The 27,519-nt window shown below is 41.9% G+C and overlaps 1 protein-coding gene across 3 annotated transcripts; it reads left to right on the top strand.

Annotated features, from left to right (window-relative positions):
• ACCS (1-aminocyclopropane-1-carboxylate synthase homolog (inactive)) lies at window positions 1-27,508 on the top strand. Of its 3 annotated transcripts, none has more exons than XM_063289637.1 (15): window positions 7-67; window positions 5,730-6,343; window positions 8,470-8,529; window positions 9,688-9,758; window positions 9,890-9,959; window positions 16,246-16,312; window positions 17,869-17,966; window positions 18,446-18,523; window positions 19,242-19,342; window positions 20,522-20,611; window positions 21,986-22,031; window positions 22,158-22,299; window positions 22,837-22,979; window positions 23,744-23,897; window positions 26,908-27,508. In XM_063289637.1, exons 2-15 carry the CDS (start codon window positions 5,891-5,893, stop codon window positions 27,204-27,206), a joined length of 1,872 nt encoding a protein of 623 aa, XP_063145707.1. In that variant the 5' UTR covers window positions 7-67; window positions 5,730-5,890; the 3' UTR covers window positions 27,207-27,508. The 3 variants fall into 3 exon arrangements, with proteins under 3 accessions (XP_063145708.1, XP_063145707.1, XP_063145706.1); XM_063289636.1 differs by lacking the exon at window positions 7-67 and adding an exon at window positions 1,087-2,428; XM_063289638.1 differs by lacking the exon at window positions 5,730-6,343 and having other exon boundaries at window positions 1-67.
• The last annotated feature ends 11 nt before the right edge of the window (window positions 27,509-27,519 follow it).

Below are 27,519 nucleotides of genomic sequence, written 5' to 3' on the forward strand. Positions count from 1 at the left end.
GGACTGATCGGCAGCACAAGTAGTAAACCTGATCTTCCTGAGAGGCTGCAATTGCATTTCAAGTCAGGTAATGTAATCCATCTAGCACAAAACTCTGGTCTTATCAGCATTACTTCTCTTTGTTTTGCCCTTTCTGTCCCTGGACATGTGCCAGGCAAGGCTGGGAGTCAAGGGGACTGAAGTCTGGCACATCTAGAAGACTGCAAAGCGGGGAAGTCTGCTCTGAAACCATCTCCTCTTCTCCTGTAATCCCCACTTAAGGCCAGAAAGATCAGCTGGAAATCCAGTGGCCATGAAACAGGACCCGAATCTGGTTGGTGGAAGGCTTCACTAGCTTCAAACATATCTAATCAAGGCTAGCTTGGGGACATGGTGGGTTGGGACCACACAACTGGAGCATCTGCTGGCCCAGCATCACCCTGTTTCCTTGTCATCCACTTTGTGTCCTTTACAAGTGTTCTGCATTCAAAATGAATGTTCAGTATGGGGTGTGTCTTGGTCCAAAACTTCTAGACCTTTTTGGTCAATTTTTCTGGCAAATAACATCAGTGAGGAAAGATCAATGTGACTAAAAATAAAACATTGAGGTTGAAAAAGATTTGTTAAGTAAGACTTTCAGCATTTTGAAAATGAATTCAAAAATTGTGCCTTGCACATTTTATGCCCTTTGTCCAATGTATCCAGGTATGTATGATCTCTAATTTTTCTGCTCTTTCAAATTCTTATTAAATGTATATCCAGCACTGGAGTTGGGTTAGGTGACTATAATATTACGGTTTATATTTTTGTCAGGTCCTTGAGCATGTTAGTGAAACAGAATAATTTTTAAATAAACCAGCCAGTATTAATAAAGCACCAAAACAATACCTAAGCCTGAATACTCTGCTGTACACGCGTTTGAAACAGATTCTGAACTATGCTACGGTTGAATGAACGCTACAATTAATTTCACTCGGAATGCCGAAGGGAAATCCAGCGTACTTCGTCCTCAACATATTTAAAGTAGGAAAAAAATCATGTTCAGTCGCTGTAAGAAAAAAAAACAATTCCAGATCTCTAACGACTGTTGATTCAGTTTACTTTCCAGACTTGGACCACCATGTTCAACTTACTCGTTAGCTACTTGACAACTGCACTCAATTAGTCTCGCGCTATCTCGGAATCTCTACCTCTCGCCTCTTGCTCGAGGCGTTCAAAGGGGGCGGTCTGTGAAGGCGGGGCCTCCAGAAGCCCCGCCCCAACGCCGTCGTGCGCTTCTGCCTCGTTTAGCCCAGCCCGGCCGGGTTACGGAGCGCGTGATTGACACGGACCAAAGTTATCCCGGAATAAAGGAAGCACGCATGTGCCATCACACCGGATGTGAACATGCTTACTTGCGCACGCTTCCCAGCCTGCGTTACCCGGGAACTCGCTTTGTAAAAAAAAAGAAAAAGCTAGAACCCGTGCCGAGCCGTGCCGTGCCAACTTGTCCGATCCGTTCTGCGGCTTCCAGAGCTGCAGAAAGGGGAAGGGGGAAAGGCCGTCTTTCTCCCCGCTTCCCCTTCCAATGAAGTAAAGCGTTAGGCTTCCCAGCTCCAGTAAATCGAACCAAGCCAAGCCCGTTCCAGTCCCAGAAGGGCTTCTCCGCGAGGGTCGAGCAATAGTTGCCTTGCGCGCCGCTTCATGGCTTTTCGGGTCTCCCCTCGTGCGCCTTTTTTCTTCTGGGCTTTGAGTTTATCCTTCGATCCTTAACGGGGAGGTGGGCGCGGCGGAGAAATTAAGAGCCGAGGAAGCATGGATTTTCGAGGGAAGAAGTACGAGCGGGGCACTAACTGGTCAGATCCTGAGGTGGTGGAGCTTTTGCACCTGTGGGCTGACGAATCGGTGCAGGCGGAGCTGGAGAGCTGCCTGCGGAACCAGCACGTCTTCAACCGGATCGCCGAAGTGCTGCGCGAGAAGGGCATCCACCGCACCGGCGATCAGTGCCGGGAGAAGATCAAGAAAATGAAACTCGAGTACCGTCGCATCAAGGACAACAACAAGGCTCCGCGTGGGGGCAGGACGTGGAAGTTCTACGAGGTGATGGACCGCGTCCTGGCCAGCCGGCCTTCGCTCGCCTACAGCGCCACCGGCAACAGCAACGGCGGTTACGTGTTGGCGCCGCAAGGGCTCCCTGGCGGGGGGGCAGAGAGCTACCATCCTCACTTGGGCCCCTCTTCGGCGCTGACCTTCCCACCCTCTCAGCCTCCGGAGCTGATGGAGATCAAATGCGAGGAGGTGGATTCAGAGGGCCAGTGCTTGACGCCGGAGCCTCTGCCTTCTCTCACTTACCAGCCGGGGGGCTCTGCTGAGGAGCGCGAGATAGACAGGGCCTTCGTGGAGAGGTCCCAGAATGACTCTCCCATCTCCAGGGGGGAGATCCCCATTGAGACCACTGTCTCCCTGTCAGGTAGGAATGCCAGATCAAATCAGGCCAACCAGGAGAGCCTCTCCCCTGCTCCTGAAAGAGACTGAGCAGAGGCCAGATCCTGGGCACTTTATAAGCACATCTGAAGGACCAGAAGGAAGGCGCAGTGGTGGGAACCATACAGCTCCTGGATGGGTTGCACTGCCCACAGAGATGCTTGCCATTATGAAAGGTTTCCCCAAGATTCCCACCTTCTTGCAACCTGAAATGCAGTGAAGAGAATGGCTGCACCTTTTTGCAGGACCTAATGCATGTCCCCTCAAATGGGCGTCTGCCAGAATGGCTTGGGTGATGGGAAGCAGTCAAGCAGCACATCTTAAATTGTAACCCTCTTTTCCAGGGTCCTGCATAGAGCCTGAAAAAAACAAGGGAGGGACACTTCTGTCCCCTCCATTAATCCTTCTTCTCTCCCCAGTACTTCCTCCTTAGAGTTCTGTCCTTTGGGGGGACCGGTTCTCTACTTCCTTTCTTCCCTTCAATTGAACACTGGGGAAAGAGAAATGGGATCACCGTGCAAGAAGTGATGTTGGGTTGCTAACTTGTCCTCACTGAGCAGTGCCATGCAGAGAATTGGTTGTGGAAGCCATTTCACCTTTCCTGTGCTCAGAGAATTTGGGGCCCTGGGGGAATTCTCACTATCCTGCTGTCCAGAGGGTAGTCAAGTGGTGGACTCCTTCTGTTGCCAATCCACTTTGATATTCTGTGGGTAAAGAGTAGAATCTGATCCTTCCTGCACAGCTATCCAGAGTGGGTGAAACAGGAAGAGTCACTACTTTCCCTTGTTAAAGTGGCACTGACAACACTCAGAAGTGGAACCCAGTGGATGGAGAGCGGGTGGAGGCTGGGAGGCCCCCACTCCAGTGCTGTCCAAGCCTTTCCCAAATTAGCCTGTTTTGGGGAGTGAAATGATGAAATAACAAATGTGACCTTCAAAATACTCCATAGTAATGCGTTTTGTGGATGAGTGACTTTTGCTACCAGAAATATTTTTAAGTCTATCCAAATACTTTAGGTCACACAATTGAAACATGCTTGGAAACTGGCCTTTGCTGTGTGTCCCCTTTGATATGCAAACAGTGGTTGTAAACCATGACCAACAGTATTTAAAACTGAGGTTTAAGTGAATTCAGGACAGTAGTAATTTAAGTGAATTCAGGACAGTTTGGATCTCATAAAGACCAATTAATTCTGATTACAAGTCAGAAATACTGTGGAGGTTTAAACTCCACCAAGCAAATGTACTTAGTTACTTAAACCCCTTCACGTCTACATAAGCAGTCACAAGGTGAGTTTCTTGTACTCTTCTCTTCATTCGTTTTTCCCAAGAGAACCTGAACAGAGTGAGCAGAAGAGACTTAAAGTAGTATCATTGACTATGGATTGATGAAGCTCTTTTATTATTTTTAGACCAAGAGGGAACTGTGTTCTTTGGAACTTTCTTTTAGCAGATGATTGGTTGGTGCTGGAACCATTTAGAAAACGAGCTATTTTTGGTTGGGAGCAAAGCCCTGGGATTTATAAAAGAAGACGGTTACTTGGCACATAATTTCTTATGCATCAGGTTTGGTCACTTGGAAATCACTGGGTCTTAGAATCTGTAGAGATGACATGTATGTTGCAGACAGAACTACCCATTTAACAGTGTTTTAGGAAATCATCTTCATCCTTCTGAGGCCTCAAAATGATGTGCTACATTTACCCAGGGCTTAATATGGGCCAGGATCCTCCATGTTTCTATAGTAGCTCATGATTCCAAAGTTTGGAATGGAGAAAGCAGATAAGTCTCAGTATTTTTCCAAGCACCTTTTCCTGTTGTGGTCACTTCTATTCAGTAGGTACTTTTTGAAATACAGATTCAGCCTGTCATATTAGCTTGTTTAAAGGTAAAGGTTTCCCTTGACGTAAAGTCCAGTCGAGTCCGACTCTAGGGGGCGGTGCTCATCTCCGTTTCAAAGCCTTGGAGCCGGCGTTGTCCCTAGGGACACTTCCGGGTCATGTGGCCAGCATGACTCACGGAACGCCGTTACCTTCCCGCCGAAGCGGTACCAATTAATCTACTCACATTTGCATGTTTTCGAACTGCTTGGTGTGCAGGAGCTGGGACGAGCAACGGGAGCTCACCCCGCCGCGCGGTTTCGAACCGCCGACCTTCCGATCGACAGCTCAGCGGTTTAACCCGCAGCGCCACCGCGTCCCTTAATTAGCTTGTTTAGCAGCTAACAAACTGGCAGATTTTTAAAACTGATCAGCTTTATTAAAATGCTTAAAGCCTGAACTACATTGATATAGTATATCACAGGGTGGGATCTCTAACCCAAGAGATTAAGCACAAAATGCAGATGGAGTGCTGTCACTGAGACCCCTCAAACTGGACTGTACCCAATACACTGCAAAATGAATGTTGACAGCAGCTTGGTCCCCCTTGCCTTACGTAATATATTATTCCTAAAATTCAGCCAGGTGTATAGAGAGAATGTTGGTCCCAAATGGTCTTAAATGATGGGCAGTGCATTTCTGTGCAGTATACCCAGGGTAATGCGATCAGGCATAAAATGGATTCTACCCTCCATTTCAGCAGAAAATGTAAATGAAGCTGGAAAAGAAACTTTCTTGAAGTAATCTTCTACAGGATGAGCTTCACACAGTGATGGAAGTACTTTAGCTGAAGCAGATGAATTCACTTAGATGCCTATTTTTAATTATGCCTTGTGAGTATTAGAATCGGTTACAGGGCCCTAATCCTTTACCTGGCACCATTTATAATCATGACTGGAAGCTTGGTAAGACTGGGATATCATTAAACCTTTTGGTACTTTGGAGAGAGAGAGAGAGAGATATCTGTTAGCCTGTATATAGAATTCAAGAGTAGCGAGTCCTCCATTTTGCGTATTGAATTAGTGTAGAGCTCTACAATATTCTTGGTCTGAGTAGAAATGCTGGATGGGATGGCGGCTCGATTTGCATGACCCACTAAGCCAAAATGGCTTTGCTCATTGATAGTGTATTCAGCAAAGCTAGCCACTGTAATTTGTCACTATACTTTATGATATAGTGTGCTGTGGGAATCCAGCTGCATTCTTGTCCCTGTGCAACATATGTTAACTATTATATAAAGAAAAATGCACATTTCTCAATATTCATTAGTGAAGTAACTCATTTACTCTGAAAGTCTGCTAAGGGCTTGGATGATTAAAGGAGGGCAGCAGATAATCATTCAAGCAGGTTTGACCTTTGCCAAAAAGAAATTGGTAGGGCTGATTATCTTTAACCTGTTTATTCTTAGGTTTCAGTGAACCCAACGCAGCTTCCTCCTCTCGGATCCAAAGTCTAGGGCCGTGGCCTGGTTTTTCTACTTTGCACCGCTTGCGGAAGAAAAGGAAAGGCCAGCGGCTGAAGGACCCTGTGGATGCCCTGCTGTTGAAGACTTTAAGTGCACAGCGGGAAATGGAGGAGCGCTTTCTGCAGATGGAGGAACGCCGACTCCAGCGAGACTCGGAGGCGGAGGAGCGCCGAGTCCAACTGGAGCAGCGACGCTTTGAATTGGAACGGGATCATGATTTCCGCATGTTCAACATCTTCGCCCAAATGCTGAACATCTTGAAGCAGGGCAATCAGGGCTCTTCAGCAACTGGAGTGGCTCCGAATGTGGACCTTAACCAAGCCTTTTCCAGTACCACAGAAATAGGAGAACGGCTGTCGGAAGAAGCCAAGGCCCTCCAGTTAGGGCAAACCAGACTGGACAGGATAGACAGTGTGTACACTTCCTGCTACCGTGCTGATTTTCAAAGCAGCCCTTACCTCTCTGTCCGAGGCAATATGGTTAATATTGTTGAGACCTCAGAAGAGGGGTACGAGGTCTACCATGCTGACAAGTATGATGAGGATAAAAACCCCAGCGTGAGTAAAAGTCTTCCGGTTACTTGTTTCTAAATAAGCACACTGATTTTTCAATGGCTTTTTATTATTTTAAAATAATAAATTTCGCATAATAAAGCTTTTCTTAAGAAAGAAAAGCTTTAACGAAGCTGTAACCAAGATGTTGGGTCTTAGTTCCTTAGTGTGGAATTTTAATGACTTAATTAGGCTTATTTGAGATGTTGAGAACATTTTATGGATTCTGTGCCCAAAGTGGAAGGAAACGCTTGTTTGTTCATGGACTATCACAGTGGGTATGTCATGCAGGACAGAAGGGAAGATCACCGCTATTCCCCAACTCTACCAAGGCATTTATTTACTGAGTTAACTAAACTTTTGAAAAACTTAACAGAAAGGTGAGTTTTCCTTAGGCAGTAGACACACTAGGGAGGGAATGGTTTAATAGTTTCCTCAATTTCCATGAACCCACCTTGCCTCACCAGGCAGACATGAGCATTAGAAGAAAAGGTCTTGTTTTATTTATTTTAAATTGGCATGTTTTTAGAGTTTATTCTCCTAAACATGGCATATAAGAATATTTTAAACCATAAGGACTATTATTATTTTTTAATGCCAGGAAAGATTGCCAATTAAACAAAGTCATTGTGACTGAGTCCTATTTTTAAGAGATAGAATGGTCCTGATACATACTTAACTTGACACATGCTTCTAAATTTGTTACGCAGATGACTTAGCTTTGCGACTAAATATGTGGTCTCAAAGCAGGGCAATTATGTCCCATTTTACTTCCATCAGTGGATTCAAGATAGCTTTTCAGATAGTTTCTTATCCAGACACTGGCCAGACCCTGACCTTTTAGCTTAAGCAGGTTGAAAGAAGAGGCACTTATTGGCACCAGAGATTTCTAAACTATAGCTCCCAGCATCTCTCAATATGGCTATGCTTTCTGAGATGCTGAGAATTTTAGTATAGCAACATTTGCAGGACCATAGATGACCCATCTGTAAGCGAAATCTTATGCCACAAACATCTGTTTTTATGATGGTTTAGAATTTTTTGTTCCATTTTACCCTTCATTGCTGATATTACGTTCTTAACACTGATTAAAGTGAACGTTTTCCTCCTGCCATATAAACAATCTAGTATCAGTGAATATTCTATAGTGACTTTCACAGTAGCTCTTAGCTTTTTCTCCAGAGCAACACTTAGTAGCATTTTCTGCAAGTTAACTTTTATTTTACATGTTTAATACTTCACTCTTCTGTCTCTGAAGGACTTCCAGAGCTGCTTACAGTAAAAAGAAACACACTCTGTCCCCATGATAAACAGTAAAACAGCAGGGCATCCAAATTATTATAACAGCATTAACACTACTATCCATCAATAAAACCAGCTATGCTAGCTCTAATCAGTGTAAGCTTTTTATATTACATAACCTCAAATTTTCTTTTAAAAAAATTCAGCCTAATTACATTTTTCTTGCCTAAGAAACCCATTATTACAACACTAATCTTTCAGTTCATTCTTCCCTAGCAATCAGTGTAGGCAGTGTAGTATAGCTGAACTGTTGAACTGATTCGGTTTGGATTCAAATCCTCTCTTAGCCATTAATTTTAGTTGGAGTCTTTTTGTTTATACTTACTGTTGCTCAGTTAGAGTTAGCTTACTGGACTTTTCTGCAAATACAATGGCATAAACGCATGTATCTCTCCATAGCAAAGAGTAGTATTTAAATTTAAAACATACATTTTACCCATTTAAAAATTATCTGGGTAAAATAGTGACTTGGCTAAGGTTTTTTTTTTTTGCATGGGGAATGAATGACTCTCTGTGTGTGTGTGCTGCTAACCTGCAGTTTCTTTGAGTCCTATATGAAAAATGAAGCTTCCAAACGTAAGCAGTAGTATAGAATATACAGTGGCATGGACAGTATAAATATGGGCGAATTGCAATTGAAATCTTTAAAGGTTTCTCACAACAAAAAGTGAAATGAAACATAAATTATGTCCTCTTGACTTACATGTACAGTATCTTCTATCGCAGTCCCCTTTCAGATTCTTTATTGGCTCTAGAAATGCTAAAGTTTTATGGCTAGCTGATAGGACACCAAGTAATATTCTTAATGGAACACTTATCTGTATCCCCAGGGCATTATTAATTTGGGTACCAGTGAGAACAAACTCTGCTTTGATCTAATGTCCAAAAAGGTAAGAATATTGTAAACACATTTCATTCTTAAGTAACAGTGATTGCCGCTGGGGGCTGATGGCATTTCATCATGATTTCACAAAGTAAATAATTTCCCAGATGAGTCACCTAAGGCTTATACTGATTTTCTGTTTTATTATCTGTTTATGTTGATACTAGTTGGCTTTGTTCTCCTCTTCATAAATAACTGTATGCTTCTTCCTTTGGCGTGGACCATGGACCTTTGGTAGGGAGCTTTACAGGGTCACTAATACATGAATGACACTCACCACTCTATTTTTCACCCATTAATCTCGGACAAACGGTTTCATGGTAAATGGATACATTTCCTTTAGTCCAGGGTTTCTCAACCAGCGTTCTGTGGAACCCTTGGGTTCCGTGAAGGTCACTAGGGGTTCCCTGGGAGATCACAATTTATTTAAAAAATGCTTTCAAATTTGGGCAACTTCACATTAAAGAGATAAGTTTCATTCTTGCTTTTTAGTTTAAAACCAAAAATTTAAAACTATTAATGCATATATAGAGGCGTACACATGAAACAAATACAATAATGTTGTAACTTCTGGCCTGTATTTGGGCCTGAATGTGCAGGGGTTCCTCGAGGCCTGAAAAATAATTCAAGGGTTCCTCCAGGGTCAAAGAGATGAGAAAGGCTGCTTTAGTCCCTTACCAGCCCCCACCCAAGTTTTCCATGGAGTAAGACGTGGGGCGGGGGGAAGCCGTAGGCAAAAAAACTGGTATATTATGACAGGAAGTAAAGCTACTGCTCTCTTTAAATGAGTGGCAATGCTCTTTAAGCATTATGTATGTATGTATGTGTGTATGTTAAGCTTGCATTTTATATATATATTGTGCAATTACAAAATAATAGTGATCTAGATCACTAAATAAAATCATAGACCTATTTCATATATTATTCCAAACCATGGTTTGTACAAATGTAGTTTCTTGAACAAACTACTCTTGATTGGGTTCACCCAACATACTAAACCAAAATCAGATGAATCACAATGTGCAAACCCGGCCTCTGGGTGTGTAGTTCATTTGCAAGAATGCCTTCCAAGTGAAGGAGGAAATTATGGAATCTTCATAGCTTTTACTTGCTACTTTCCAGACCAGTTTCTGGCAATGTGCCTAATAATTCTCATTGCTTATAGCTGACACAGAGTTCCATGAACCTCATAGAACCTTGCCTGCTGCAGTATCCTGACTGGAAGGGCCATTTGTTGTAAGTAGCTGTTGCCATGCACCTCCTCCCTCTTTTGTCAGAAAGCCTGAATCTGTGTTTTCTACAATAAAGCCTAGAGAGGAGTGAAGATTTCCCTTGGAAAACTCTGACTGCTTTTGTATCTCCTTCAGTGTGCGAGAGGAAGTGGCTTGGTTTTTGACCTATTACAGCAAAGCACCCGCACCTCTCAGAGCAGAAAATGTAAGTCAACCTACTTTCTGGTTTGTCTGCTTGTTTTCAGCAAGTGACAACCATTCTGTGTCAGACAAATATATCTAGACATTAGAGGGGTGTAGAGGGCAAGTGTGTGGTGTGGGGAAGAAATGCAGCTTTAAGAAGTTGCAGACTGATGCAGACAGCGGAGATGGCACTTCTGCATCACAAGTTGTCTAACCTCTCATCCCTGCCCCCCAGTTTCTCAACACGTGTATCCACTGCCATAGCAAAGCTAAAAGAAAACAAACCTTGCTCCATCAGGCTACTTATCTGAGATCTCATCCATGGTTACAGCAGATAATCTGCTCTTTCAGTCTCTCCAAGGAACATCTGTGGAACACCGTGAGCTGCCGCCCCTACTAGATACTGAAGTCATGATAAGATGGCCAGCAGGTCTGTTCCGGCCTCTTGCATTTCTTTTGTTTGCTTCCTGAAAAATGGAATGGAGTGTTTGCTTCAGTTTTAGAGCCACTACAGCATGGAGAGCTGCTTGTTACAAGTTAGAATACTGATAACTAGTAAAATTCTTCCTGTTGGCAAAGCTGGTCGGAACAAAGGCTTCATAGGCATTCTTATCTCATGAAGTGTTCGGAAGAGGAGTGTTCATCTGATTGGCAGAGCATCAAATGCTGCAGAATCTTGACCCAGTTTTAAATTGTAGAGCAGCAATTCAAACGTTTGCTTTGAAATAATAAGGTATCTGGGAGCCCCTGACCTCTGCTTTGCAGTCTCATCCGAAGTTCTATCCCATAAGGATTCCCCTTCTTCGTTCGCATTCCTAGCTGAACAACCCTCATATCCTGCACTAAAAGTGCTGGCAGCTGTTTGTTTCACAGTAACAGTACAGGACCCAGACCACAAAGTCAACCCGGCAGGACCACTCTTCCGTTTTCTTATTGATAACCTTTCCATAGAGATACCAAGTAGTCCTCATTTAGTGACTGCCTCATTTAGTGACTATTCACAGCTGTGGCAGTGATGAGAAAGTAACTTGGTGACCAGTCCTCATATTTACAACCTTCTCAGGTCTGTAAAGTAAAGGAAAGCTGTAGTAAGATCATAAGCACAGTCGCAGTTTCATTTAGCAACCGCTTTGCTTAACGACTGAGTTTCTGGTCCCAATTGTGGTAGCTAAACAAGGACTACCTGTAGAAAGACTAGTTTCTGCCAAATACAAGTTGACCAGGCCAGGCCAGATTAGATCAGGCTACCATTTGATGAAAAGGGGCAGACAGAGCAGAGCAACAGCAACAGAAAAGCAGGAAAGAGAGGCAGATACCAGCCCTTCTCTCTCTCTATCTCTCTGTTGCTACCTGGGAGTGTGGCTGCTTCTGACTACATCTTGTTTGGGTTAGAAGGGGGCAAGCAGTAGGAGTTCCAGTAGCCGCAGGAATCTGAGCTGCAGGAGGTGTTTTCCTTTCTTGGGGGTCACTGCTTTCTTATGTGTGGGAGCTGGGTGGTACCAGTTCACTTGGTAACTCAGCCCAGAATGAGGGTTCAGCCTGAGGGGAATATGCTCTGTAGTTCCTATCCATGGATATACTCCTAAGTGAATCACAAATTCATGGTAGAAAGCTTTTCAGAAGGTACAGTATCGCCACACAGAAGGACCATCCTTCAGTTTATTTATTTAACATATTTACAGTATATTGCTGCCCATCTACCAAAATAACCTCAAGAGGGCACTCTGTGGTTCTCAGCACACACTGGAAAACCTGCTAAGGTGGTCCTAATGATTAACCCAGTTTGTAATGTTAATCTGTTAACAATCCTGGTCTCAAGTTGTTCAGTATTCCTCTGCCAAGAATGCAGCTGGAACATGGATCCACAGCTAGTGGCAGAGAGTGTGAGCATGACCAGTGCTCACTCAGCAATGTGACCACCTCATTCTGCACCAGCTGCAGCTTCCAGATCAAGTGCAAGGGCAGACCCACATAGAGTCCATTATAGTAATCTAAATGTGAGATTTCGACTACTGTTCCTATCTAGCTGGTTATTTATTTGTTTTTATTTATTTATTTATTTAAATTTATTGGCTGCTCAGCTCCAATTGATTGTCACCACAATGACAGTGATGACTCTGCGATTACTGGTAGACTGTGTACCTGTTCTTTCTGAGGGAGTGTGGCTCCATCCAGAACTGAGAAATCACCTCACTGAAAATCACCCTGTTGTCAGGGTTCTCTCTTTGTTGACTCTCATCCATACCTCATCCATCCTATCACTGCATCGACATACTAGTTCAGATTATGAATCTGTTTTGATTCAGGTAGTATAGACTGAGGGTCATCAGCTTATGAATGACTCCTAGACCCAATACATCTTTGACTGTCCCAAGGAGCTTCATATACATATTTAACAGCACTGGACATAAAATAGTGCCTTTTGTTGATAGCATAGGTGATAGGATCTAAAGGCATAGTCACCCGGTATCATTTTCTGAGGCTTTAGAAGTAAAACCTTGGTAATACAATTTTCCCAATCCCAACTCACAGAAGTGGTCAAGGAAGATATCCTGGTCTGTCTATTAAAAGCCACTGAAAGATCAAGCAAGTCGCACTCTCTCTGCCTTCTGCAGTAGGTCATCTATCAAGATGACCATGGCTGATTCTGTCCCAAAACCAAGGTGAACCTAGTTGGAAAAGGATCAAGATAATTACTCTCCTCTAAGAATGTCTGTCTTCAGCAAAGGATCGTTACCTTGTCGTGGTGCTGGAGCTTGAGCACCTCAATGATGCCATGAGCTAAACCGTGAAGGGCCACCCAAGACGGGAAGGTCATGACAGAGAGGTCAGACTAAATGCGATCCCTGGGGAAGGTAATGGCAACCCACCCCAGTATTCTTGCCGTGAAAACTAAATGGATCAGTACAACCAGAGATATGTCGGTATACCATCGGAAGGTGAGACCCCCAGGTCGGAAGATGGTCAAAATGCTACTGGGGAGGAACAGAGGATGAGCTCAACTAGCCCCAGACGTGATGACGCAGCTAGCTCAAAGCCGAAAGGACGGCTAGCGGCCGACGGTGCTGGTAGTGAACGGCGAATCCGATGTTCTAAGGATCAACACACCATTGGAACCTGGAATGTAAGATCTATGAGCCAGGGCAAATTGGATGTGGTTATTGGTGAGATGTCAAGATTAAAGATAGACATTTTGGGCGTCAGTGAACTGAAATGGACTGGAATGGGCCACTTCACATCAAATGACCACCAGATCTACTACTGTGGACAAGAGGACCACAGAAGAAATGGAGTAGCCTTCATAATTAATAGTAAAGTGGCTAAAGCAGTGCTTGGATACAACCCAAAAAACGACAGAATGATCTCAATTCGAATTCAGGGCAAGCCATCTAACATCACAGTGATCCAAATATACGCCCCAACCACAAATGCTGAAGAAGCTGAAGTAGAGCAGTTCTATGAGGATCTGCAGCACCTACTGGACAACACGCCTAAAAGAGATGTTATTTTCATCACAGGAGACTGGAATGCTAAGGTGGGCAGTCAAATGACACCTCGAATTACAGGTAAGTATGGCCTGGGAGAACAAAATGAAGCAGGACATAGGCTGATAGAATTTTGCCAAGACAATTCACTCTGCATAACAAACACTCTCTTCCAACAACCTAAGAGACGGCTTTATACATGGACTTCACCAGATGGACAACACCGAAATCAGATTGATTACATCCTTTGCAGCCAAAGGTGGCGGACATCTGTACAGTCGGTAAAAACAAGGCCTGGAGCTGACTGTAGTTCAGATCACGAACTTCTTCTTGCACAATTTAGGATCAGACTAAAGAGATTAGGGAAGACCCACAGATCAGCTAGATATGAGCTCACTAATATTCCTAAGGAATATGCAGTGGAGGTGAAGAATAGATTTAAGGGACTGGACTTAGTAGATAGGGTCCCGGAAGAACTCTGGACAGAAGTTGGCAGCATTGTTCAGGAGGCGGCAACAAAATACATCCCAAAGAAAGAGAAAACCAAGAAGGCAAAATGGCTGTCTGCTGAGACACTAGAAGTAGCCCAAGAAAGAAGGAAAGCAAAAGGCAACAGTGATAGGGGGACATATGCCCAATTAAATGCAAAATTCCAGAGGTTAGCCAGAAGAGATAAGGAATTATTTTTAAACAAGAAATGCGCGGAAGTGGAAGAAGACAATAGAATAGGAAGGACAAGAGACCTCTTCCAGAAAATTAGAAACATTGGAGGTAAATTCCAAGCAAAAATGGGTATGATCAAAAACAAAGATGGCAAGGACCTAACAGAAGAAGAAGAGATCAAGAAAAGGTGGCAAGAATATACAGAAGACCTGTATAGGAAGGATAACAATATCGGGGATAGCTTTGACGGTGTGGTCAGTGAGCTAGAGCCAGACATCCTGAAGAGTGAGGTTGAGTGGGCCTTAAGAAGCATTGCTAATAACAAGGCAACAGGAGACGACGGCATCCCAGCTAAACTGTTCAAAATCTTGCAAGATGATGCTGTCAAGGTAATGCATGCTATATGCCAGCAAATTTGGAAAACACAAGAATGGCCATCAGACTGGAAAAAATCAACTTATATCCCCATACCAAAAAAGGGAAACACTAAAGAATGTTCAAACTATCGAACAGTGGCACTCATTTCACATGCCAGTAAGGTAATGCTCAAGATCCTGCAAGGTAGACTTCAGCAGTTCATGGAGCGAGAATTGCCAGACGTACAAGCTGGGTTTAGAAAAGGCAGAGGAACTAGAGACCAAATTGCCAATATCCGCTGGATAATGGAAAAAGCCAGGGAGTTTCAGAAAAACATCTATTTCTGTTTTATTGACTATTCTAAAGCCTTTGACTGTGTGGACCATAACAAATTGTGGCAAGTTCTTAGTGGTATGGGGATACCAAGTCATCTTGTATGCCTCCTGAAGAATCTGTATAACGACCAAGTAGCAACAGTAAGAACAGATCACGGAACAACAGACTGGTTTACGATCGGGAAAGGAGTACGGCAGGGCTGTATCCTCTCACCCTACCTATTCAACTTGTATGCAGAACACATCATGCGACAAGCTGGCCTTGAGGAATCCAAGGCTGGAGTTAAAATCTCTGGAAGAAACATTAACAATCTCAGATATGCAGATGATACCACTTTGATGGCTGAAAGCGAAGAGGAACTGAGGAGCCTTATGATGAAGGTGAAAGAAGAAAGTGCAAAAGCTGGTTTGCAGCTAAACCTCAAAAAAACCAAGATTATGGCAACCAGCTTGATTGATAACTGGCAAATAGAGGGAGAAAATGTAGAAGCAGTGAAAGACTTTGTATTCCTAGGTGCGAAGATTACTGCAGATGCTGACTGCAGTCAGGAAATCAGAAGACCCTTAATCCTTGGAAGAAGAGCAATGACAAATCTCGATAAAATAGTTAAGAGCAGAGACATCACACTGACAACAAAGGCCCGCATAGTTAAAGCAATGGTGTTCCCCGTAGTAACATATGGCTGCGAGAGCTGGACCATAAGGAAGGCTGAGCGAAGGAAGATCGATGCTTTTGAACTGTGGTGTTGGAGGAAAATTCTGAGAGTGCCTTGGACTGCACGAAGATCAAACCAGTCCATCCTCCAGGAAATAAAGCCAGACTGCTCACTTGAGGGAATGATATTAAAGGCCAAACTGAAATACTTTGGCCACATAATGAGAAGACAGGACACCCTGGAGAAGATGCTGATGCTCGGGAGAGTGGAGGGCAAAAGGAAGAGGGGCCAACCAAGGGCAAGGTGGATGGATGATATTCTAGAGGTGATGGACTCGTCCCTGAGGGAGCTGGGGGTGTTGACGACCGACAGGAAGCTCTGGCGTGGGCTGGTCCATGAAGTCACGAAGAGTCGGAAGCGACTAAACGAATAAACAACAAGAATGTCTGTAGATGCATAGATAATATCGTTTCAAGTATCTTGCCCCAGAGGGAGCACTTGTGCAGTTTGGTGATAGTTGGCAAAAACTTCCAGATCCAAGGAGGGCTGTCAGCACTATCACAGAAGGGTGCGGTCATCACTACCTGGGTTCACCTAGTCGGTGCTCCTCAACCAAATCAAATAAGCCAAGGTAAGTAGGGGTCATGAGAGCAGGTTTCCTTCTGCAAAGACTCAGAAATGGAACTATAGTAGTATGTTTATTTACGTGCTAGAGATAGAAGAGAATGGATAATCCTTGGTGCTAGCAATCTTACTGGAAGAATAGTCTCTCCAGAAAGAAAGTAATGTCTGTCTGAATGTCCTTTTTGTAGGTGATTCTGCTGAATGGCTGTGGATCTTTGTTTTCTACTTTGGCTATGGTTCTGTGTGATCCAGGAGGTAAGTGAGCTGGAGCAATTTAACGTACAGGTTTGTTAGAAGGCAGCAAAGTAGGACTTTTGCAGAAAAGGAGTGAAATTGCTTGTGTTTTTCTAAGTATTGTGTCTAATGTAGCACAGGATGCCTGTACTAAATAACTCTCATTAATCAGGGCATATCTGGAGAAGACCTTTGATAATTAGTTGCCATGGTTGGTATATACACGTTTTTTTTTTAATTTGCTTGTTTATGACAGTATACTCCATAGACACTGCCATGTGATGATACCACAAATTACATGGATATTTATTTCTTTACCGTATTTGTATACTGCTAATGATTTATGAGACAAAAGGACACGAACTCTGTGGAAAAAGAGTATCTGTGCAGGAATATATAGAATTATGTAATGGAACTCATTTCTTTTTTTTTCTCAGTAAATTCTGCTTTACTTCATTATTATTATTATTTAATTTATTTAAATTTACATCACTGCCCATCTCCCCCCAACGGTGATAGTGCACAACATTCATACTTTTGACTCAATACGTTCACTCATCCCAAGCATACAGTGGAAGATAGAAAAAATGTTCATGTAGATATTCCCATCTTAAATCTGAGTACAGGGCTTCAGAGAATTTAATTATTTTCATCTTTATAAATTCATTTTTCCTTTCAGTATGAGTTCTGTTCTGCTTTCAATGTCCTCTAGAAGTGACAAGCTAGGAAATCACAAGGTGTTTGTTTGTTTTTAAGTCCAAAAGGAGAAAGGTGTGTATTTTGATGGACTCAACACTGAGTGCTCATCAGCTCCTCAGGAAGAGGTTCTTGGGGATACACCCATCTTTCTCTCTGCTGACACTGCAAGAAATCAGTGATGGGAGATGAATGAATTGTGTTCCCTTTTTCACCAGAATGGATGTTTGAGGCTGTTCTTTCAGTCCTTTTTCTCATGTACTGCTGCTTGAACTACCCTAGCGTAGCTTTTCATAAGCTAATGCCCATGATGATAGAGTGTGATGGGAGTTACAGTCAACACAAGTGTACTCAGCAAGCTGGGTAAGGCTCCATCTCACATGGGTGGGCAAACTATGCATCTTTGCACCATCTCCAAAGCTTCCCCAATAAAACTGCTCTTTTGCAGCAGTGCAATTTTCCAACTTTTCTTCTTGAAAAGAGAGAAAGTAAGTCTATTAAATTTTTGCAAGGGGTAAGACACCTAATTTGTACTTTTCCAGCTGAAGATAAAGTTGCCTGCCTCTGCCTTAGCTCTTTTTTAAAAAATTAACTTCTTGGTTGATAATTTGACTGAATTCTTTAAGTACAGATTTTTTTTAAAAAAATCCTCCTTTCCATTCCACTGAGGAATGTGTATTTTGTCTCTGAAGTGTGGAAATGACATTAAAACCACCAGGACTGCAGACTTCAGTTCTTAACCCTGAAATTAACATATAGACCAAATTAACCCTGAAATTAATGTATAGACTAAAGCTTATAAAAAATTGACCTGATCCTCAGTGAATATAAGGAACACCAACAGCAGCAGTGGGTTACTGGCTTTGTTCTTCTGATTTCAGAGGCATTCCTGATTGCTACTCCTTTCTATGGAGGAATCACCAGAAATGTGTACCTGTGTGGCAATGTCAAGTTGGTTTATGCCTATTTAGATAGCCAGGTAAGGAAGTGTATGGATGACCACCACACTCTGGAATCTCATGGTGCTCCATTCAGCTTTCTGGCTATAGCACTTGATAGTTCATAGGAACAGTAAGTTTTTCAACAGTTGGGTTGGCCCCCCATAGACTAAATGTTTTCTGTTGAGTTGGACCAGCAGAATGTTAATGGTAATGCTGTGTGATGTAGATGTAGCTAGGTTTGAGAGTAACTGTTTGTGGAATTTAAAATGGATCATAGGGACACGGAGATATAAACAATTTGTGATATAGATAAAGGGTATCTGCCTGTGCTTGGATTAACATTCCAAGATTCTTTGTGTTCTGCTGAAATATCCATCCTGAAGTACAGGGTAGACTCCAAGTTCTGTGAATGTCTGTGAATGATACCACCTTGAAGTGGGTTAATTATGTTCCTCATTACTGTTATATGCAGTGGGTCTGAAAGCCACCATTCACTCTCTTGTCTGGTATGTTTCAGGTCACTGGCAGTTGCACTCGTCCATTCCAGCTTACGGTGGATAAGCTAAACAAGGCCTTGCAGGATGCGCAGTCAGAGGTGAACTTTGCTGATTCAATTCTTGCTAGATATACTGGCCCAGGACTGGATAGGGGGATATGGCAGAAGGATATTATGGAGCAAACTACAAATGTTTTAGATGTGGCTTCAAATTATTTCAGCAGCCAAGCTAGTCTTATCAGCCTGAACTATTTTTGTAAACATTGCCTGCCAAGTTCATTATCCCTTCTGCATTTTGTGTCTGGGGGGTTTACCAATTAAACATATTTTCTTTTAATATTCTATTTTTAATAATTATTAAAGGAATTTTTAATATTCTGGAGTGAAATAGAAGCAGTCTGCAGCTCTAAAATACTCATGACTTGATTTTATTAATTCAGATAGGGCAGGCACCAGAGACATTGGAAAGATGTAGTTTCTAGAAGAGTGAAATCTCTGATCTAATCTTATAGAACACTTTCTTGCATTATTTCTCCAAGCATTCCTAAGGGAAGGGTGCAGTTACTTGTCTTTGAGATTAATTCTTTGAGGGGTGAGAGTGGGACTTAAATCCAGCAGGAATGTACATAAAAGGAAATTTGCCACACTGTAGAATGCACTGATTTAAAGAGGGAAATCAAGCTGCATGCTTCAGTCACTTAATAATAAAAAGAGTCAGTTTTTTAAAATCAAATTCCTGCATAATAACCAGGTTTCTTGTTTAGTTCCCATGGGCACATATATGTGCACTTTTAAACACTCTTTGTTTATTTTATAGGGTATCAAAGTAAGGGGTTTAATTCTCCTGAATCCACAAAATCCCTTGGGGGATATCTATTCTCTCTCAGAGTTACAAGACTACTTGGAATTTGCAAAAAGGTATGATAGTCTTAAAAGTTTTAGAGAATCTGATGGTCCAAAAGTTGAAATATGGTATGCTGCCTAGTTAGCATTGAACATTTCTGCATATTACGATCAGTTGTTACATTATGGACTTCGAAAGTATTTAGAGACCTTTCTGTTACTTGCTGGCCAGCACCTGGAATGCAAATATCATAACTCATAACTTTCAAGTGGGAGCAGATTTGTATGAGAGGAGGTGATCCTAAAATAATAGCATCCTAAGCTCTCCAGGATTTTCTGGGTTTGGGTCCTGAAATTCACTGGCCCTTACTGTAGATTTTGGATGCTAATTTAGACTATGACCAGCTTTACCTGAACTTGATGAAAAGGAAGAATAGAATTAATTATTCTAACACTGCATTCCCAGATGATCTCAAGAATTTTATGTGGATTTTGAACAGTGTGGAAAAGGAAACTGGCCTGGCCTATTTAATTATTATACTGCAGTTGCCATGAAATGAGAAATTTGGCACCATCTTGAAATATCCACTTGAGTAGGACTAGAACCACTGAAGAGCAATACCCCCATTTGGAAGAGCCTCTTCAAAAGGAATTTTTATCTGATAGGACTGACTCCTGCTAAGAGGTCCAGGAGTTTTACCAGAGTGGCTTTCTTGGCTGATTTCCCCAAAAACATGTCATCTGTGCCTAAGTTTTTATATGTATAAAACCTAAATTCCACTGGACCCTTAGGCTAAAGATTAAAGCCAAAAAATGTCATGGAAAAGGGGAACAAATAAGAATTTAAGGAAGTAGGAGATACTCAGTTGCCAGACAATGATAAAGCTGAAGGAGCAAAAATCATGGGGACTGGGATTTCTAATTTTCATTCCATTTCATTAATTTCATTATATTACTTCCTCTGTATGCTTTTATTGGGAGAGTTAAGCCAGTCGAACTCTTACCAGTGAGCTGCTTATCCAAGCATTTATAGGGAGACTGTAATATCTGTTGAGGTTTGCTGTAATCCCTAGCAATGAGTGTGGCCTTGAGTTGCTGATGCTTGAACTCCATTCTTATTCTCAAACTTTCTCAGAGCCATTTATGTTCTTTTCTAGTCAGTCATTCTCGTGACTATCCATGATAGCATGAAGAGCAAGTCATTTTCCTTCCAATTGCTGAAGTCCTCTCTGTTTTTATTTTCCTCCATTCTAGACATGAGTTGCATGTGATTGTTGATGAGATCTATATGCTGTCAGTTTTTGATGACTCTGCCACATTTCACAGCGTGCTGGAAATGGACAGGTAAGGTCTGCTTTATAGTTTCGGTCATCTAGTAGCAAAGGTCACCAATGCTAGCAAACCCTTAAAGAGTGGGAAGCCTTATAAATTTAATAAAATAAATAAATAATACAATCTGTGAATAATAATGGTACCCTTCAAGCTCAGAAGTGACAATCGTTATTGGAAGTAAAATATTCTATATTCCCTAAATGAGAACAATTTTTTTTTGTGCTTCTGCACCAGCTTTTCATGTGGCTTCAGAAGGTTTCTTTGTAACCTATTTTTTTCCTCACTTTAGAAAGCACCACTGAGAGAGTGGCTCTTGCTAAGCATGGTCAGCCCTGATTAATACTTTGATGAGGGACACCTGATTGCCTGGGAAGTTGAAAACTATCCCAGAAGAAGGCAATGGCAAACCATTTCCATAATGCTGTTAAGAAAATTGGATGGATGCATCCATACAGGCAAAGGAGTTGAGCTCAACTCAAGGGCATTTTTCCCCTTTACTTTCCTAGAACACATTTGGGGAATATGTAGCCTTCAGGAAGAAAGGAGAGAGCCAGTCTGGTCTAGTGGCTAAGGTGCTGGGCTAGAAACAGGAGTCTGTGAGTTCTAGTCCCACCTTAGGCACGAAAGCCGGCTGGGTGACCTTGGGTCAGTCACTTTCTCTCAGCTCAACTTGGTGCAATGTAGACTAGCCTCCTCGTGGTGCGCCCTGGGGAACGTGACTTGTCACGGCTAAATAGTCTACACATCTGGCTGCTGGACCTCACAAGGACACCAAACTGCTATGCCATACGATTAAAAAAAAAAAGGAAGAAAGGATACCTTAGGCACTTTTTTGTGTGCTTTTGGACTGCTAGGCTAGATGTGACTTAGGAATTGCTGTTGATCAAGGGATCAAGGGATGGGAAAATTTAATCATTTGTATCCTGCCATAGTCCTGACAGAAGCCTCCTCTCTGAAGCTTTTGTTTTTACGTCTAGTGATCACTTCCTGGAAATGCAAAGAGAAGCTTAGGGGGAAGGGAATATTGTTGGCGTTTGAATAGGGAGAATGTTCAGCTTCTCCACTTTTTCCACATTCACAAAATTAACAGGTCATTAATTTGGCCCTATGGAACAAAGTTTCCATTAACAATATTGATAGTTATTAATTATGTTCTTTGTTGTTTTGGAACTCTGGGTTGATGATCAAGAACAACCTTTCCTAACTTAATGCCTTGAGATGTGCTTTACTATAACTCCCATAACTCCAAAGTAACATGCCCTTCTGTCTGGATATTCTGGGAGTTGTAGTCTAATACGTTTAGAAAGCACCAGAGTGGAAAAGGTTGATCAAGAAGCCTCCATTATTTATTGCAAATATTCATGTATGTGTTCTCCTTACATACAGATTACCTGATCCACAACGTACCCATGTGATCTGGGGGGTTAGTAAGGTAAGTACTGTTCTACTAATATTCAGGTGATGCTCCTTCAAATATCTGGACTATGAATGTTGGTTAAATCAAAATATTTATTTATATTATGGAAGCTGGACTGGTAATTCTTCTCTCCCTTTACAGGATTTTGCTGTCTCTGGAATCCGATTTGGTGCCTTGCACACACTAAACCAAGATGTTATCAAGGCTGTGGCTTCGTTTGGTTACCTTCATGGTATCTGTGGGCCTATGCAATATAAAATTGCCCAGCTACTCAGAGACAGAGGTGAGGCAAAGAGTAACCTAGGAGCACCTATGTGCATTGCTCCTCTTGAGGAGAGACTTTTGCTACAGGTGCTCCTATTGTTTTATTTATAAAATGAATATCCGACATATAATTCTATCTTTTGTCCTAGGATTTCAGGAAGTATATTGAAGGTGATTGCCAATTTGACAAATCTGGGAATTAAAAAAAATCTCACATTGCACCAAGATCATGTTCATATTGTCCCCCTTCACTTAAACACATATGTGTTCACACACACAGTTACATCAGATATATAGCCTTGGAAATTCTTGACCACTTTTTTTTCTCTATGGCCTGCTTCACATATACAAGTTCTTTGCTTGGTAAAGTGTCAGTGACAAATAAATTATCACAGGTCAAATGCAGCAGGCAGAATATGAATGTTGCCTTACTTTACCTAAAGGACAGTATTTTTCAGTGGAGTCAATGCATCGGTTGACCTACAAGGCTTTTAGAAATTAAGTAGTAATACATACATATTTGTGTCTTTGCTAAATGTTTTGTACTCTTGGCTAGATTGGATCAACCAAGTATACTTACGGGCCAACCATGAGAGACTGAAAGCTGCGCACACTTTTGTGACAGATGAACTCAAGACCCTTGGAGTTCCCTTCCTCAACCGCAGTGCAGGTTTTTTTATATGGATTGACTTCCGAAAGGTCAGTGGTCTTTAGAGGCCCTATATCTGTTCACCAGTGGAGAAACAGATGGTTCTTTGTACAAGTAGGGTGTGAAGGCAACTGGTCTTCTCTGTTGTTCATATCTAGCATCTGTTTTCAGATTCCACGTAGTTTATCATGACTCAAAAACAGTAATTGCCTTTTATAATCCAGTTTGTTTGGCCTTTGTGGGAAACAGAATGGTGAATTGGATAGGCCAGAAATTCCCTTCCTTGTCTCAGGAAAGGGCTGACAAAAATCAAGTCAATATCTAGAATTACAAAGTTTGGAAAAATGGTTGTGGTTCAAATATACAATTTGCCAGGTCATTTAAAATTGTGGGACTTAGGTTTCTGACACATTTGGAGAGCACCAAGTTTGGGAGGGTTGAAATATACCTATCATTGTGAGTGTGTGTTTGTGTGTACATGCACTGCATACACATTTGCATCCTCACATACACACACATCATAAATGCCAGTCTTTTTCTGTTTGGAGCAGATCTTTCACCTTTTTGCTAGGTTCTCAGTCTACCTGTATCCTCTAGGGCAGAGATGGGGAATCTGTGGTCTCCAAAATTGGCTGGGTTGGCTGGGGCTGAGGTCCTGGGAGTTGTAATTGTACGACATCTGAAAAGCCACAGGTTTTCTACCCATCCTTGGCATGTTAAATTTTCTGCAGTTCAAGAGAGAATGATAGAATTCCTTATGGGTGTAAGAGATTATGTTTCCTTATTCTTTTACTCTCTTGTTAACTGATTCCAGTATTTAAAAAAAGGAACATTTGAAGAGGAAATGCTACTCTGGAGGCGCTTCCTGGAAAAAAAGGTCTTGCTCTCTCCTGGTAACTCATTTGAGTGCAATGAGCCTGGCTGGTTCCGCATCATCTTTGCTGACAAGATACATCGGCTGCGGCTTGGTTAGTGTTGTCCTCTCCTGTATTGTATCCAAGATTAGCCTAATAGGTGATCCAACTAATCCACAGCACATCTGCCACATCAGATAGGATGTTTTATTCTGACTGACAGTAGTTCTGGAGCTTTCCCAGCTCACTCTGAAGATTCAGGGACCTCTTTATTGCTATTGATTGCTGCTCCTCTGTTTTGCAGTCCTGGGCAAATGGCATTGTCAACCAAATGCTAGATAGGATGGATTTACACATGATTGATGGACTGTATTCAACTTGGTTTGCCAAAAGTTATGCATATCATACTTTCTTCCTTCCTTTTACCATCCTAGCTCTTCTTTGGATTCTGGTTTTATTGTCTTTATTTGTTTAAAACACTTGGAAGACAGATGGACATTCTACAATGAGAGAAGGTGGAGTATGTACTATTAATGATCGTGAAGTTTATTAGATCAGCCCTCATGTCATAAACACTTCTTTGAACCCTAAGTCCTATTTTATTCAACTGATCTGAACACTACTTGAAACACAGAAGTGGATTGAAAAGTCCTGGAATGGTTCATTTGTAGGTATGTACTGGAAGAGAAACAGTTGGTGTCACGTGTAGATTATCATGGAAACCAGCTTAGGTTCATTTTCTGGGATATTCATCTAGCTCAAAGGAAAAGTCTAATGGTAGCTGTGCTTTCAACTCTTAGTAAAATATGCTCAAAAATATTTTATGAAGTATGTGAGCAAGAGCAAGTTCAAAAACACTGCCAGAAATTGGAAGAATAACTGATATGCAGGTTTTCATGGGAGTTTATTGTCCTTCATCTGCTTTTTAGACAATGTTCCCTGTCTAAAAGAAAGAATCTCATTCCATTTTTTCTCCCCGATCTTGGTCAGAGCTGCAGTTTGGATTACTTGTGTGACCGTCTCTTCTCTCTAGTCTGCTGTTTGCGGCCATTTACAGAGTAGGGCTATATAGTCCAAATCTCTTGGATTTATATCCCCCATAATATGGCCATGGCGCTGGAGGACTATGGGAGGTTGAAGTCCAACATCTTAAGTGCACCAGTTTGGGGACATTTGTTTTAAGGAAGCTGCTCAGAGGATGCTGTTGTAAGCGTGGAGCAGTCCAAAGGCAATAGTTAAGTGCATCTGGATGCACCACCTTCGCATAGGTTAGGTATGAGAGGGGATTAGGAGACAGACACAGGCAGCAGGAAGTGACAGGCAAACCAGAGCAACAGAGAACAAAGAGAAAGGAGAGACGTGCAGCTCTGCAGCAGTTCGCACCTAGGGAAAGGAATGTGGGTGATCCCTTCAAAGATGAGCTGCCGGCGCCGACCGCTACAAAGCCAGAACGAGGCAGGCACATGATAGAGTAAAGACTCTCAATAGGCGGAAACTAAAGCAGAGGGAGCCGCAAGACTGGTGAAAGCTGAGACGTTTTAAAAATCAAAACCTTTGCTGTGGGAAGCCATTTGTGGCTTAAGTGGAGAACAGTGCTTATCCTAAATAAAGAACTCCATATACAGTATCTTTCGTAGCTTGTATTGAAAGTTACTTAACTAGGATTTAAAAGACCAGAACCTCACAGATGCACTATTGTTCAGTGTATTCAGTGGTCCTATCTCAGAAAAAGCCTAAGCTACCAATCAACTAAAGCCTGAATTCTAAAATATGGAAGGTTTTAAAAGTATTCTAATGCCTTTTATAATGTTATACTGCAGATGTATTTGCAATAGTGCATGGGTTTTGTCACCTCATCTAAAAAGCTGGAGAAAGAACACAAAGATGGAGGAATACAGAAATACCCACAATGGAGGAATGGATTGTGAAGATGGCAGAGTGTGTAGAAATGGCTAGATTGACTTGTTTGATTAAGGAGGGAACAATAATTACTTTTATACAAGATTGGAAACCCTTTATGGACTTTTAGCTGAAAATGGATAAAGATGAACTGGTGATTTCTGGATTTACTGATTAAAAAGGGGTTGTTTATGGGAAGATACGTTATTTGGGACAGTGGAGATGGTAACTGTAATGCCTGTAATTGCTGCCAATTCTCTTTCAATAAAAATTATATTAAAATAAAAAGCTGGAGAGAGAAATAATCCAAATTAATCTGTGAGGAAAAAAGAAAGCATTTGAAGGAATGTTTTCCATCTCAAAATAAATTTGAATTCTTCTTTCAGCGTTTTCATTAAGACCTGACACAATCTTTTTGGGCTACTATACTGCCTTCCTCTTGCCTGATAGTTTCAAGGCAGCTTAATGATATAAAAACAAACTAAAACAAATATGAAATACATGTATTTGAAGCCCCAGTGAAGATCTGTTAAAAAGCAATGGAAAGGTGTCTGATTCTAGTAAGAATGAGGGTCCCTCTCTTGGTGCCTATAAATAATGAAGAAAAAAAGTCACCAGGTAAAATATTCCTTGGGAGACAGTTCCATAACATGGGCAGCAATGCTGAAAAGATCCTCTCATGTTCCTCTAGCTGCCTGTATCTCGTAAGCTAAGGATACCAGGAGAAAGTTCGCTGAAGAACCTATGAATAGCAATTTATGTCTGTGAAAGATTCCCCTTTCATAACCTGATGTCATGTCAAAAAACAGAAATTCAACTGAGCCCTGGAACTAATTAGAAGCCACTAATTTCTTTTTTCTTTTTTAACCAAAGAGCACTATGTTCATATTAGTCAGCTCCAGGATAGCATGGCTAGTCTATTCTGCATATCATTTGAGCTTTCTGGACATATTTTCTTTTCAGCAGCAGCCCTGTGTACAATGTATCACAATAGTCAGAATATGGTACTGTCCCAGAATGGTTTGGATCATGTGATGATCAACTTTTTAATTTGAAGTGAACCAGGAAGTGGTGAGATGCAGGTTCTTTTTTTGACTGTGATGTTAGTAGATTTCTAGCATTGCCACGACTTGGAAGCTTTATCATCATAGTTCTGTATCTGCATCTGACTTTTATTTCATCCTATCTATTCCTTTTACTCTCCACCCCCCACCCTTTCTTCCAGGGATGCAGAGGATCTGTGAAGTACTAGAAGAACAGGAGTGTGAAATCCTGAATGAAGATAAAGATCAGTTGTGTCAGTCTGAATCAGAAGGCACAGTAGACAGCACAGATGAAGTCATCTTTGTGTCTCACCACCAGGAACCAACCTCCTCGGGGAGTTCCACCCTTGGTGATCTGATTGGTCTCCTTCAGCAACAAATGCGCTCATCTGATTGGTTGCAGAAGAATACAGTAGAGCAATTTGCACAAGAGAAACCAGAAGTCTATGATGTTTTCAGCAAGTTAGTGGGAAAACAATAGAGAGCATTGGTGTGTTCCTGCAGGGGCTATCAATCAAGGTTCTGTTTTTTAAATTACTTACTGCTATTTCTTCCTATCTAGTAGGAAACCATTTATTTCTTTTTAGCCTTCTTCTCATTATTATGATGGATAGGGCCCAACTAGCAAGGGTTGGGTTTTCTGCAGTCTGTAACCTCTGTCTTATATTTTTGTTTTTAATGAGTAGCCTTGTGCTCTCTTAAGCAGAAAGCAATGGTGCCCTTCTGGTTTCATCTTTTTCTGAGGGAAAGGGTTTTTCCACTGAATAGATCATTTTAAAAGAATTGCTGTGTCT

The sequence above is a fragment of the Candoia aspera genome, chromosome 1, assembly GCF_035149785.1.
Source record: "Candoia aspera isolate rCanAsp1 chromosome 1, rCanAsp1.hap2, whole genome shotgun sequence".
NCBI classification, from domain to species: Eukaryota; Metazoa; Chordata; class Lepidosauria; order Squamata; family Boidae; genus Candoia; species Candoia aspera.

What these genes read in the sequence shown, in the direction of transcription:
- ACCS (XM_063289636.1), top strand. Translation starts at nt 1,774, where the DNA reads ATGGATTTTCGAGGGAAGAAGTACGAGCGGGGCACTAACTGGTCAGAT. An exon ending in ATGAGGATAAAAACCCCAGC is followed by an intron (nt 6,344 to 8,469) that starts GTGAGTAAAAGT and finishes CTGTATCCCCAG; the next exon opens with GGCATTATTAATTTGGGTAC. An exon ending in GGTTCTGTGTGATCCAGGAG is followed by an intron (nt 16,313 to 17,868) that starts GTAAGTGAGCTG and finishes TTCTGATTTCAG; the next exon opens with AGGCATTCCTGATTGCTACT.